The 13,533-nt window shown below is 34.3% G+C and overlaps 3 protein-coding genes across 3 annotated transcripts; 1 reads left to right on the forward strand and 2 right to left on the reverse strand.

Moving 5' to 3' along the window:
- Positions 1–647: 647 nt before the first annotated feature.
- LOC126671051 (AUGMIN subunit 7) lies at positions 648–5,119 on the reverse strand. Its single transcript, XM_050364746.2, has 9 exons — positions 4,817–5,119; positions 4,513–4,598; positions 4,026–4,087; positions 3,531–3,622; positions 3,270–3,395; positions 2,192–2,282; positions 1,845–1,952; positions 1,464–1,562; positions 648–1,152 (listed from the first exon to the last, which is right to left on the reverse strand). The coding sequence occupies exons 1-9, from the start codon at positions 4,948–4,950 to the stop codon at positions 955–957; spliced, it is 996 nt and encodes a 331-aa protein (XP_050220703.1). The 5' UTR covers positions 4,951–5,119; the 3' UTR covers positions 648–954.
- A 357-nt stretch (positions 5,120–5,476) lies between these two features.
- LOC126671050 (xylulose 5-phosphate/phosphate translocator, chloroplastic) lies at positions 5,477–7,061 on the forward strand. The gene has a single exon (XM_050364745.2). It carries the CDS (start codon positions 5,718–5,720, stop codon positions 6,945–6,947), a length of 1,230 nt encoding a protein of 409 aa, XP_050220702.1. The 5' UTR covers positions 5,477–5,717; the 3' UTR covers positions 6,948–7,061.
- A 2,164-nt stretch (positions 7,062–9,225) lies between these two features.
- LOC126671048 (protein NUCLEAR FUSION DEFECTIVE 4-like) lies at positions 9,226–13,303 on the reverse strand. The gene is made up of 3 exons (XM_050364742.1): positions 12,882–13,303; positions 10,305–11,203; positions 9,226–10,163 (listed from the first exon to the last, which is right to left on the reverse strand). Exons 1-3 carry the CDS (start codon positions 13,188–13,190, stop codon positions 9,686–9,688), a joined length of 1,686 nt encoding a protein of 561 aa, XP_050220699.1. The 5' UTR covers positions 13,191–13,303; the 3' UTR covers positions 9,226–9,685.
- Positions 13,304–13,533: the final 230 nt, after the last annotated feature.

Raw genomic sequence — 13,533 nt, forward strand, 5'->3', positions numbered from 1 at the left:
TCGAAATAAGTCTATTTTTAATTCTTCCCTCGTACATCCAAACTTTATATGTCCTCATTTCTGCAAACCATTAATTGTAAGATGAATTCAAAGTTTAGAATTCAACTTATATACACCTAATTCTCAAACTGTCAGTCCAATTAAACAGGTTTTGGTTATAAACTCATTCACAAAAGCGGCACCTATACATTCAAACACGAAATATGAATAATTTACATAGAAATATCTGATCCTAGAAATTTGACTATAAATCTCAAAAAAAAAAAAAAAAGATCAATTATAATACTAATCAATATCATCAATGTAAGTTGTTCAGCTATTGCTTGTTGTATTCAATTTTCTTATAATTATTATTGATCTTTGTTCTTATTTCATCTTTTGACCATCTCCAAGCAAATTTTCATATTATTTATAGCTTTTTTAATGGTCAGAAATTCATTTATACATATGAAAAGATAAACTACTGTATAATATTTAATAATTAATTAATTAAGTTGAGTTATCCTTTATTGCTAGCTCGATTAATACTAAATATAAAAATATAAAACAAACCTGAAGACAATAAGCTTGGGACAACGGACATCCCAGGTTTGAATGAAGCTTTGCACTTATCACAACTTTGATATGAAGATCAATATTTACTCAACTTAAATCACAAAACATTCATAATTAATAAATAAACGAACTTGTTTACATTAATCATTTCTCCGATTTATCAATAATTGGAAATGGGTAGCTAGATTCGGCTTTTTCACTTAGATGACAGATCATGTATTTGTTACAGGAACTAAAAAATGACTGAAGTTTGTCATAAGCACTCCACACTCACCCAAAAGAAGTTTCTACTATGATTTTCAAATCAAACAATGTTTATATAAAAGTTTAAAAACTTAATCTACATGAACAGATCTTGCCTAAGAGTCTGAGTGGTCACGATGAAAGTAAGTTTCATCATCATAAGGTCACATCATTTCCTCCTTCACGTGCAATTGAAGCCGACAAAACTCCAAGATCACGATTTAAGAATGTCAAGGCAGATTCACACTCAGAAATTATTCTTGTAACAGACGAGGGCTCACCGGCTATTGTTTCAGACGGCCCAACAGCAAGAGCTGCATGCGAGTCTCTGAGATTCCTCAAGTTCCCCAGAAACTGCCATAAATACAAAATATAGCTAATTCCCATCAGAATGCAAGTAAAACTACAACTCAGCCCATTGCATTAGCAATCACGTAAAACTAACAAAATAAAATTAATTAACCATTCGGATCCATGTCTACAATAAAAATGGTAAATAGATGCATCCGGTTACAAGCAACAAAATATTAGATAAATGGTAGATACAAGCAACAAAAACAAGCAATAAAGCCAAGGAGTTCTGACTATTTGTAACATAGCAAGGAGTTTACACAGATGCATTCGGATCTATGTCTATAATAAAAATGGATTTGACACCTAATTACCTTCAAAAGCATTTTGTACGCCTCCAACAAACGATTGGCAGCTGGCCCAAAGCCATGAAGCTGTGGCACCTCCATCATGTGCGTCCATGGGCGAATTTCCTGCAAAATCACATTGAGAATATAATAAGATCATATATAGATATATATATATATATAGAGAGAGAGAGATAAATCAAGCTAACGAACATAGTAAACATGTTAAGGAAAAGCATGATATTGCATCAAGCTTAATCACCAAAATGATCTATCAGTAACTTTTTTTTTCTCAAATAAGAGATAAAAGCAAAACAAAGATCAAATATAACAAGAGAATACATTCTTTCTTTTGGCTCAGTTTAAGTACAACAGGGTAGTGAGATACATCTTAGGAGTAATGCATACCTTGGTGTAAATCACATTGAACTGTCTTGCAGTTTCTAGAAAAGATTCCAAATGTGCCCGCAGTTGGGATTCCACTTCTGTATATTCCTCATCTGGATTGTAAGCATGCTGAAAAGTATTAAGGAAAAAAAAAGTTAACAAGAAAGAAAACAGGAAAAAAAATAACAGCATAGTATTGATGCAGTAAAATATCATTATGGTGTCCTTTTGGAATGAAATGCTCATTCAGCAAAATCATGCCTCTTTAATAACTTGTGAAGTTTAATTTCAATCTTCCGGGGACAAAAATGACATAAATTAAAAGCGTGAAGAGTATGAAATTGCAAATTAAGGGAGCTGAGATTAACCTTTGATGCCAAATCATCAACTTTCTGCTGAAGATTCAAAAGTATCTTTGATTGTTCTGAAAGTTTATTTTCCAGCTCAGACACATCAGGCCTGCACCATACTTTGATGAAAGGAACATAATGTCACCCCATCTCATGGAAGAAAAGCAATATTTATGTGATGAATTTTAGGTATCAAGCTGTGACCATGGCATCAATATTGGTTCATACTACGTTTGGTACTACAACGAAGTTCAAGCTATGTAAATGATCATAATTCTTAAATAAGTATAGACCATCCTCCAATTGTAAGATTCTATAGATTATTTTATAAATTAGTAATACGTGCAATCTCAAATATATATATATATACAGTCGACCCTCTGATAATTAATACACATGGTGGATTAAAAATTTATTAATTATTAGAATTATTAATTTATAGAATTTATATAAAAAAATTATAAAAGATATTTTAAAGCATTTATATTAATACACCTAATATAAATATTATATTATAAAAAAACTAACTAAATACACTTTACCGTCACTCAATTTAAAAAATAATAATTTTATATTCAATTATTGAATATCAATTGATATCAAACTAAAAAATAATTATTAAAAAGTTCTATTGATAATGTAAAATAATTTTTAATATTTTTTATACTAGAAATACTTTACTTACTTTAATTTGTTTATCTAATAACTTTTTTTAAAATTTCTCAAAAGAATAAAAAAATCATAATTTGATGGTATTTTAACTTCCACTTTATCAATTAAGGTTAGTATTGTCTCAAATAAATCATTAATTGTTATATATTTCTTTAAAAAATCTCTCTAATAATTAATATTCATGTAGAATATATTTTAAATTTTATTAATTATTAAATAATAGAATTATTAATTATCCGACGTGGAACGAAGTTGGTTCTCTCAATTTTCTATTAATTATTAGAATTATTAATTTATAGAATATTAACTATTAGAGGGTCGACTGTATATATATATATAATTCAGAAGTGTGATGCACATGATTCATATCGTTGACGACAAGGGGTGAATATGCCAGTTGGAGTTGCAAAACTTTTCATCTTACAGGGGATATATAGATTGAATTTGCACATCTGCTGGGAACAATTTGCATTCTTCCGAGAAAATCAAAGCTTGTTTCTCAGCTATAGAATCTATTAGTTGTATGTCTTTAGCCACCTGCTCGTCAATACTGCAGAAGAATGCAAACCAAAGTTTTGAGTCAAAAATGACCAATGAAATGAATGCATCAACATATTGAATCACAGCAATAGAAGAGGTTATCAACTAAAAAGTGATTTAGTTGTCCATTGTATGTAAACACAACCTCCATTCTGGATTGTCAGCGTATATGCTAGCCTCCACAAGATCAACTAATAGATGAAGCATTTCAGTTCGGTCTTCATAACTTCCTCGCCCCTGAACCACAAATGGAATGCACACACTAAAATTACTGCATCTAAAGTGGCAATCAAAGATTACATGATTTGTCAAGCCTGACCGCGGACATTTCTACATAAAACAAATAACGCGTGCAACAACACCTCCGCCAAACTACTTCTTATATTAGAATCTACTTGTTGTGTTAGAGTAAAAGATAATCTATAATGGCGATAAACCTGTGCACTGCTTGTGTAAAACCAAAGATACTAAATCGATATGCCCAATTGTTGCTACTGAAACATTATACTAGGGAAAATCGTTTCCTGAGACTCTAAATTGGTCAAAATTCAACTAAGAAAGTTACTCTAAAACACATCCATATATAGAAAGGTATAAATTGGTTCACAGGTTGAAATTCATGGTGGACTAAATAACTTACTTGGATGGCTTCAGTATCTATGGTTGTAGTGATACCAAGAAACTTGGCAATGTCTGCTAAACCTGCAAAGAAAGATTTCATTACATCAATCTCAATAGTTTTTTTCTTCGATGAATTCAATCTTAATAGTTGTTTTCATTTACATACAAACTAGAAATGCAATTGGAATGTTAAGAGCTGAATCAGCTGATATGTCATTCCGGTGTTAAATCCACACACACACAAAAAAAAAAAATCACACACAGCATAGATAGAAAAAGAAGAGGATAGGTGCATCCCATGTATAACATCTTTATCAGAAAATAAATACACCCATCCGCCTCATCAATCTAATTCCGAATTATAGTTTGCTCCTCCTCCTTCTGCTTGATTTTTTTTATCGCAAGAAATCAGATTTTAAATGCACAATCAAAAAGAACATTCCAGAGCAAATAAAAGTATGAAATGCTCTAAGAACTAAGAAGCTCCAAAGGGTAGAAAAAATTACGTTGAATACGAGCAGTCTCTTCGTCACCAACCATAGCATCTCCTTGCAGATTTTGCTGTGAGAATGGGGATTTATCACCCAACAGCCTATAAATCAAGCAATCAATAACTATTTTAACTTGCATTCAATCAACAATCAATTGGAAAAAAATAGCACAGTCAACTATTGAACTCCATTCTAATAAAAAAATTGAATTCCCATAATTAGATCGTACATATCCTCGTAAAGTATTTGAACAAGAAAAAACAAACATTAAACCCTAATTAGTAAAAAAAAGAATTAAAAGATGTAGAGAGAGAGAGACTTGAAGAAGAGCCATTCGAGAAGAGCGTAACGCTCCATGCCGGCGAAGAGAAGAGACTGAGCAGGTGCATTTGCTCTTCCGTATTTCAACTTCCCTAATTTCTTTTGAATCTCTTCCATTTGCTTCGCCGCCATTTTTCTTCTTCTTTTAGTCCACCACTTTCAAATTCAATTGTCTTCGATCTTGTTTTTTTGTTTCAATAAAAACAATGTCTTTGATCTTCACTTCACTTCCTCTATATTTATCGGACAACAATATTGAATTTTTTTAGAGAAGCCGCAATATTTGAGTTAAAAGCAATTTAATATGTAAAATTATATGTATGGCGCGTATACTTTCTAAAATCTCTTATCTTGGTACCTCAACTTCTTTTTGGTCTAATAATAGTTAGCAATTATACATCAATTGCGTTTTTGGTAATAGATATTGAGCGTATCCAAATGGTAAAAATTTGCATTTTCGAATGTAATGAAATAACGTTGTTTTTATCATTTAGAAACTTGAAAATGCGTTTTGCTAAGTTGAAAGACCAGAAAAAAGTAAAATTTAATTTAAAACCAAATAGTAAGAAGTGGTCTAGTTTAGCGATCTGGAAATGAGTTTTTCCTTTTATTTTGAGTTTCATTTTCCACACATTCCAAACAAGATAAAATGCTTGGTGTTTCTTCGGCCTTTGGCAAGCGCAAGTAAGCCAGTGGTGTGCCTTCATAACAAAACAAAAATAGCAACACAACAAAATGCCATTTCAAGATTTTTATTTTCTCTCCTTTGTTTAATCAATCCCATCATTCCCATGTGATCTGCTGATCCTGAATTGGGTTCGTTAGGGTCACCAAAAATTTGGAAAAATATCATTTGCTTGCTACTGTTTGCAGAGTTTGCTCTCTTTCTAGCAAAAACAATGCTTACTTTGAACCTAACTCAACTCTCTCCTGTCACTTTCTCTATAATCAATCACCATAAGTACCCAACATATGCTTCATCTTTCACAAATCCTAACCCTCAAATCAGAACACAAAAGCAAACTAAACCCATCTCTCAAATTTGTGCATTACCTAACAAAGTCTCAATCTTTACCCCAATCTATGGCTACCCATCTGGGTTTTGCTCGAAGCCCAGATCTTTTCTCACTAAATCAGCAGCAGCTGATTCTGGTTCAACCTCAGATGAAAAAAATGGTGAAGTTTCAAAGCCTGAGAATAAAACTTCAAAGCTTGCACTTGTCTTTGGTTTCTGGTACTTCCAAAACATTGTGTTCAACATTTTTAACAAGAAAGCTTTGAATGTTTTCCCATATCCATGGTTTCTTGCTTCTTTTCAGCTCTTTGTTGGCTCTATTTGGATGTTAATTTTATGGACATTGAAGCTCCAACCATGTCCCAAGACTTCAAAACCCTTCATTATTGCTCTTCTTGGCCCTGCATTGTTTCACACTATAGGTCACATATCAGCCTGTGTTTCATTCTCTAAAGTTGCTGTTTCATTCACTCATGTAATTAAGTCATCAGAGCCTGTTTTTTCTGTTATATTCTCTTCATTGCTTGGTGATACTTACCCTTTAAATGTCTGGCTCTCTATCCTTCCTATTGTGCTTGGTTGTTCCCTTGCAGCTGTCACTGAAGTGTCCTTCAATTTGGGAGGGTTGTGGGGTGCTTTGATTAGCAATGTAGGGTTTGTGTTTAGGAACATTTACTCTAAAAAGAGTCTGCAAAGCTTCAAGGAAGTAAATGGACTTAACTTGTATGGATGGATTAGTATAATCTCGTTGTTTTATCTGTTTCCTGTTGCGGTTTTCGTCGAAGGGTCTCAATGGATTCAGGGATACCATAAGGCAATTGAAACTGTTGGGCAGTCATCAACTTTTTATTTGTGGGTGATGCTGTCTGGTGTTTTTTATCATCTTTATAATCAGTCGTCGTACCAGGCGCTTGATGACATTAGTCCCTTGACGTTTTCGGTTGGTAACACAATGAAGAGAGTGGTGGTGATTATTTCTACTGTCTTGGTGTTTAGGAATCCTGTTAGACCTTTGAATGCCGTTGGTTCAGCCGTTGCGATATTGGGGACTTTCCTTTACTCTCAAGCATCTGCTAAGAAAACCAACAAACCTGAAGGTGAGAAGAAGAATTAGGCAGATATGTTATTGATTATTGTAGGCTTGATAAATCTCCATTTCTATGTTGTTTACTTTGCTGTAGTTAAGGATATTTAACTCCTACAATAAATTCTACAACTTTTGCTTTTATTTCCCATTGGTGTTCATGATGTGTCGATTCTGCGTCCACTTCTATCAATATGCCTGGACTAGTTGCTTAGATTTGGGAGGTATCAAAATCTGTCTTAAAGGTTTATTTACTAATATTCTGTTGATTACAGAAAGTACCTTATTTAGAGAGAGGTTAAGTTAATCAGGGGAAATCATTTTCTTTTTCTTCCTATATTGTGCTGATACATGCATGGGTGGTGGAATATCATTGCCATTTAGCTTCTTTAGCTGCAATTCTGATTTAAATTGACAACTACATCAATAAGGTTTTGAAATCATAAATCAAGGCTTGGTTTCCGTTTGAACGTATTGGTCTTTTAAGGATTGAAAGTTTTCAACATCTTAGGATTTTGTTTCTTATAAATGGCTAAATTGTTGGCTTGTATGCTCCTGTCTGTTTATACCACCTCTATCTTGTCATCAACTAGTTTAGTTTATTTAGATGATGTTAATCTGAGCTATGTTCACTTGCTCCTATCACTAAAATGTCCTTCGATATTGAAAGCTTATGGGGCGCTTTTAGCAATATTAGTAACATGTCGAGAAACATTTACTCGAAAAAGAGCTCGTAAAACTTCACGGAAGTTGATGGACTGAATTCATTGAACTTATATGCATGCATTAGTAGCATCTCATTGCTTTATAGTTTCCTGTTGTGTTCATTGTTGAAAGGTCTCAACAGGTTTACGGATACCGTTAAGGTTTCTGATACTATTGTCAAAACCATCAAATGGGTGTTCCTAATCACTGTCATATTTCCTGTTTTAGCTTCAATTCTTGTTTATATTGATTACTATGTCACTAAGGTTTATCAAGTCCTGGTTTTAAGCTTAGTTTAGACATGCAATGATATCAGAATCACGGACTACCTATGTTGAACTGAAACTTGATGAGTTCTACATTTCAACATTTTGTTTTCATTTTCAATTTTGAAATTGCTTGTGAAACTCCGAAACTTTATATTTATAGCCTAGTTTGTAAAAATATAGTTTCACGGTTGTTTTCGCTCTGTTGTTTTCTGCAACACAGCTTGTAACTTGCTTCATTAAAAATGCAAGATTGTCATTCTGGTTTGATTGTTCTGAGACATGGTTTGCTGGTTTATCTCATAAAGACTGAATCTTGAGCTTTGTAAAGCAATTTCATGCAGCATGATAATCTTAAAACACCATATATCCTATTTCACTTATTGCTGGAGACTATTGTTCTTGATGTTCAGACAACTATGGGTTATTCTACATTTAATGATTAGACACACTGTTGTTTGATAATTTTATTCTAAATTAACAATAAATGTGGCTACTTTTTCTATTTTTATGATAAAAAAATGCCGTTTTCTATTTCTAAGGGACAGAGGGAGTAATAAACATGAAATGAATGAAGCAAGGGGCATCTCGATTCACACTTTCCAATTTGAATAAAATGAAGGATAATTTATTAATTTTTTTTTGCTCAATTAACTCTCAAATTGAGTCATCACGATCCGCAAATACGTTCATTATATATAATTCGAGGGTTAATTAATTTAAAATTAAAGAGTACTGTTTATTATTGATTAAAATTGCTAAGTATGTGTTACTTAATCCTAACACATAAATTCAGAGACTAAAATGACTCTTTGTTGAAGAACACTGAATAGCAAACATCAATCAAACCCTTACTGCATCTGCAGCAAGGACAAGTACTGAAAGAAACAACACCGAAACCCCAAAACGCAGGTGAGTTGGTAAGGCGCTCTCCTAGCTTAGGTGGGACTAGGGGTTTGAACCGTATTCATATTCATGTATGCAGTTGTTTAAAACTTGGGGTAGAGCTTTTTCTCCTGCAAGGGAACTACCCGGCTCGGCTCGAGTGGGGATTAGTCTGAATGTGTAAGTCTTAAAGATGTCGTTTCATAGTTGGAAACCGTTCAGAACACCTCATGGTCATTACCAAAAAAAAAGGAAACAACAACGAATCATTGTTCTTGCAAGAAACAGCTCAATCCTTTTGAAATTCTGGATGAATGATGACAATGAAGACGGTCCTATATGCATTGATCAATGATTGAATTAGACATCGTTTTTGGGTTAAAAGGATGAAATTAGAATTACTTTTGTGCTCATTACTTGAAAATCAATTTTGGGTATAAAGATGATTTAGATTACATGTCTAAATTTGCATGTTCTTAGAATTAATGGATCTTGTTTCTCTGTCAGAAAAGTGTATCAAAATTAGTTATTATCTTTTGCTTCAAATGTTGGACTACACAAGCGGGGTAGTCCTCCCTCACATCAGCTTTCTCTATTCTGTGAGCAGCATTAGTAAGATGTGACCTCCCTCCACCCCAACCATTAGTGAAATTTGATCTTTCAATCCTTTTGCCAAATTTGTCCTTTGCCAACTTGAAGCTAATCAAAGTATCATGATTACATGTATTTTCTGTGCATGAATAAGATATGGCCTCCATCCACCCCAATCATAAGCGGCATTTGATCTTTAAATCTTTAGACACGTTTGTCTTTTGTCGACTTGAAGCTATTCGTTGCTGACAGTATGATGATTACTTGAAAATTTATCTCGTGTTTTTCTTTGATTTCGGTGACAAAGAGGGCACGTATTAGCTAAGACGACTGTGGAAGATTTCGCCTTCTTTCAAAAAGATTGTAAGCGTGTTTGGTCCGCAGGAAAAGTATAAAACTTGAGACTAGTCCTACAAGAGAAATGCAACCCCACACTATGAAGGTCTTCAAGTAGCATTTCCTTCCCATGCACACCAATTCTTTCCCCACCAGCGTCTCCAGCAGGTTGGTGCTTCCTGCATTGGCATCGTACACAAGAGCTGCAAGAAGCCCGTAAAGTAGTGATCCAATGGGGATGTTGGTGATGAGGATGTTGTGGTTGACCCCAGCACTGCTTGGACCAAATAGCTCAGATGTGACCGACACAGATGCTGCAAATACAAACCCGGAGCTTAACCCTACCAATGCTGTGCACACGCGCAATGCTTCTTCGCTGCCTGATGCGACGAGCAAAAAGAAGGCAATCGGTGTTGGCACAATCCCCACTGCTAGCCACCCAGTCCTCGCAAAGTACACCTTGCTGCATTGGTAAATTTTCAAATCCTTAGTTTATTTCAGTTTGTTAAATTAGTTTGATTTCCTGTAATGTACAGAATAGGCACAGAATTCATTTTTCTTTTTATGTACTGGAATATATCTAACTTTAACAGCAAATACATACTCACGGAGGAAATCTGGGGCAGCTGAGAGCAACCGACCAAAGAATGAGCATGTTGAGTAGAGGGTAACGAGTGAACCAAGGTTTTTGTGGTATCCCATTGACTGCGCAATCTGTCCGAGATTGTTACTATAAACCAGCCCTATTGTCGCTCCGCAGAAATACGAAAAATAATAAAGCCAGAAATCCCACTTGCGCACAAGAACTCGAGCTGAATGCTCTTCACCAAGCATAGCTAACCTATTTTTTTCCATTACCCTACCAAAACAACCAAAACATCCTTCTTGCTCTATCATGCTATAGGAATCTCCACCGGAGTTGGTTCTATTTTCATTTCCAATGAGTCCCTTAACAAGCTCGAAATCATCAGCAGTAACAAAGTTGAGGCTTGAGTTAAAGGAATGGAACCTCGCAAAGAGATTATGCCTAGCCCAATCCCGCGCATACACAAGTCCAGGCAAGCACAAGGGAAGGAATAATAGAAGAACAGCACCCACGAGAAGGATGCGTGCTATATATGCAATTGAGGATAGTGAATTCAGAAGCAAAAGGTATAGACCAGTGAATACGGCTAAAATGTTGAGGACGAGAAAAATGCAGGAATCGCGACGAGTGGCATCTTGAGAGAGTTGCTGAAAAGGAGGTTGGCGAAGGATAGGGAACAGCGCAAGGATGGAAACAAACAGAGGGACAACTGCATTTAACAGGAGGTAAACAGTGTTATTTTTAATGTCTATTGCATGTGCTATGAGGGTATAAAGTGCGGCTGTAACTCCATTGAAACTGATAGTGAGGGACAGTGCTAGTGCTCTGTTGGTTGCGAAGTTTCTTATGCATAGAACATAGCACACTGTGTTGAACCAGCAGATGCTGCATCCTGCTGTCAAACATAGGAGAAATACCTGCACAGACAATAACTGATAACATTGAGTAGCCCATTCACTAAAATCAATCCTCTATATGTGCATGATCAAATAGTCAATAGGTATCATTATGCCTCCAAGAAGCTAAAATTATTGTTAGAGACCACTTGAAACTACGCACTAAATATACATTGATAAAGAAAATAAATAAAAATTGCCAATTTCAGAAGCAGATTTTGTAGTTTCTTTAAATAATGTTCATGTCTTCTTCACTTTCTTTTTTTATACGTATCGATAAAGAGGTCTTTCTTATTGTGTTAAATTCTAATAATCTTGGCTTATGTTAGAATGGACTGGAGGAAGTATCTAAATCAGGGAGATTTCAATGTTTCTATATGATAGTAGGTTTAGGCTGATTGTGTATTTGGTAAAATGACCTCTTTATGACAGAAGTGTGATGAAGATTATAAATATGGAAACAGAAAGTGACATATAGGATATGATCCAAGAGGATAGGTTGAAGATAGCTCAGGATGGACCACTGGACCTTTCATGCTTCCGAGCATTTGTTGTTGATTCAATTGCCACTCCGTCACTTTGGAACAAATTGGCGGATTTGGTTAATCAAGTCTTGTGTTGCACGGAAACTTGCCGATTACTATATTTCTGCTAACGAAAACGCTTCTGAACTCCGAAACTTTGTGTTTATAATCAATTTTTATTTTAACAAACATTATTTCTCCATTTTTCATTTTAGTGCAACATAGATTAAGTCTTGGAATGCCAAATCTAGCAGGCAATTTCCTCTAAAACTTTATTACGGTCATCCACCAGAGGCTTTAGAAGTTCCATCAAGCTTTGTTGACAGCCATACTATGAGCTGTACGGTTTACCGAGTGTCGGAATGGTGCTCTCACTAACTGACTGGTATCCCTCTGCTTGCTGACTATTGATGTATTTCTAGTTTATAAACGCTAAAATATAGGTCTAAAAAGTTGTTAGTTTGGTCTTTGGTGTAACTAAACAGACTCTAAAAAGTAGTATATGTTACTACATGATACCCATATGTACACGGCACTACCATCCCCAGATTCATTTCCAAGATATGGGCACAATCTTATCCGCTACGTAGCGGTACAAAACATACATGCACTTAGAACTTTTGACATAATTTTCATTGTGACTCATAATGATTAAAGAATTAAAAGATAAATGCCCCATGAATTAGTTGATAATTATTCTCAAGGGGCCGAAGTAATGGCAGGGTGAGCGGTTGTTTTCTGACCGCCAATCATCAATTATTTTTCAATTATTTCTAACTTTTTTTTTCAATCGTCTCACTTATTTTCTACTCTAATCATCATCAATCATTTTTTTTCCTTTTTCCCTTTCTACTAAGTTGAATCAATCCAGACAAGCAAGTATGCATTTAAATTTAACATATATATAAATTTTCCTAAACCTAATAGCACAGCACAAGTAAACTAATTCTCATAAAAAAAAGAAAGCTTTAAGCTCCCAAATTTCCCAGGAAAATTCTGGTTTTCCAGGAAAGTAGGAAAGCAAATACAAAATGGTTGGAACCAAAAGAAAATGTATCAAAATTAGAATAATATCAGTACCTATAATTGTATTTAGAAAATCACATATTATAAAACAAGCAGAATCAATAAACAAACAAAAATACAGAAAAAAAAAAGATTTCAAAAAGACTAACCAGAACATAAGGCAGAGTGATGAATCTAGCCATCAAAAGCCATTGCAGACCATACCCGAACAGCCCCATAAAAGCAGCCATGAACATCACACACCATATCGGAAAATGCATTAACGATAAACCCGAACACCAACCGAACGCCTTCCCCATATCGGAAGCCATAGCCAAGTAATTCAGCTGAACCTGAGAAATGCCAAGAACAGATTTTAACGTAGAAGAATATGCTGAGAAGTCAAAATTTGTGCCTGTAAATGCTTGTATCCATGTTGTTGCTATCAATACCATCCATCTTCTTGATTCTTCTGCCATTGAAATTTTCTCTGCAAAAACCCAAGAATTTGTGTTGTTTTAGCAGAGAAAACTCATTGACAGAGAAATAAAGTTGTGATTCTTTTTTGTGTACTTTATATTAAATGGCCGTATTTTTTAGACACCATGAGTTTTTAATTATATTGTGGCCTCTTGTGTATTTTAAGATGTCTATTATTTAAATTTTGTACTTTTTTGAATCGGCTTAAATAATTAAATAAATTGACCAATTGTAAAAAAAAAAATATAAACTTTGGTGTAACTGAAATCAAATTTTTTTGTTTTTATGATATTATTCCAATTTGATAATTTCGTTGCAATTTTATTTATTTTTTCAATTTAA

This window comes from Mercurialis annua, linkage group LG3, assembly GCF_937616625.2.
Source record: "Mercurialis annua linkage group LG3, ddMerAnnu1.2, whole genome shotgun sequence".
Taxonomy (NCBI): domain Eukaryota; kingdom Viridiplantae; phylum Streptophyta; class Magnoliopsida; order Malpighiales; family Euphorbiaceae; genus Mercurialis; species Mercurialis annua.

Bases quoted from the DNA above. Each gene is read 5' to 3' on its own strand.
- LOC126671051 (XM_050364746.2), bottom strand. From the start codon at position 4,950: ATGGCGGCGAAGCAAATGGAAGAGATTCAAAAGAAATTAGGGAAGTTG. The intron at 2,283-3,269 runs GTAAGATGAAAA...AGTATGGTGCAG, and splicing joins ATTCAATCTATATATCCCCT to GCCTGATGTGTCTGAGCTGG. The intron at 1,563-1,844 runs GTATGCATTACT...GTGATTTTGCAG, and splicing joins TCAATGTGATTTACACCAAG to GAAATTCGCCCATGGACGCA.
- LOC126671050 (XM_050364745.2), top strand. From the start codon at position 5,718: ATGCTTACTTTGAACCTAACTCAACTCTCTCCTGTCACTTTCTCTATA.
- LOC126671048 (XM_050364742.1), bottom strand. From the start codon at position 13,190: ATGGCAGAAGAATCAAGAAGATGGATGGTATTGATAGCAACAACATGG. The intron at 11,204-12,881 runs GTTAGTCTTTTT...TTGTCTGTGCAG, and splicing joins TCACTCTGCCTTATGTTCTG to GTATTTCTCCTATGTTTGAC. The intron at 10,164-10,304 runs GTATGTATTTGC...TTACCAATGCAG, and splicing joins GCCCCAGATTTCCTCCGTGA to CAAGGTGTACTTTGCGAGGA.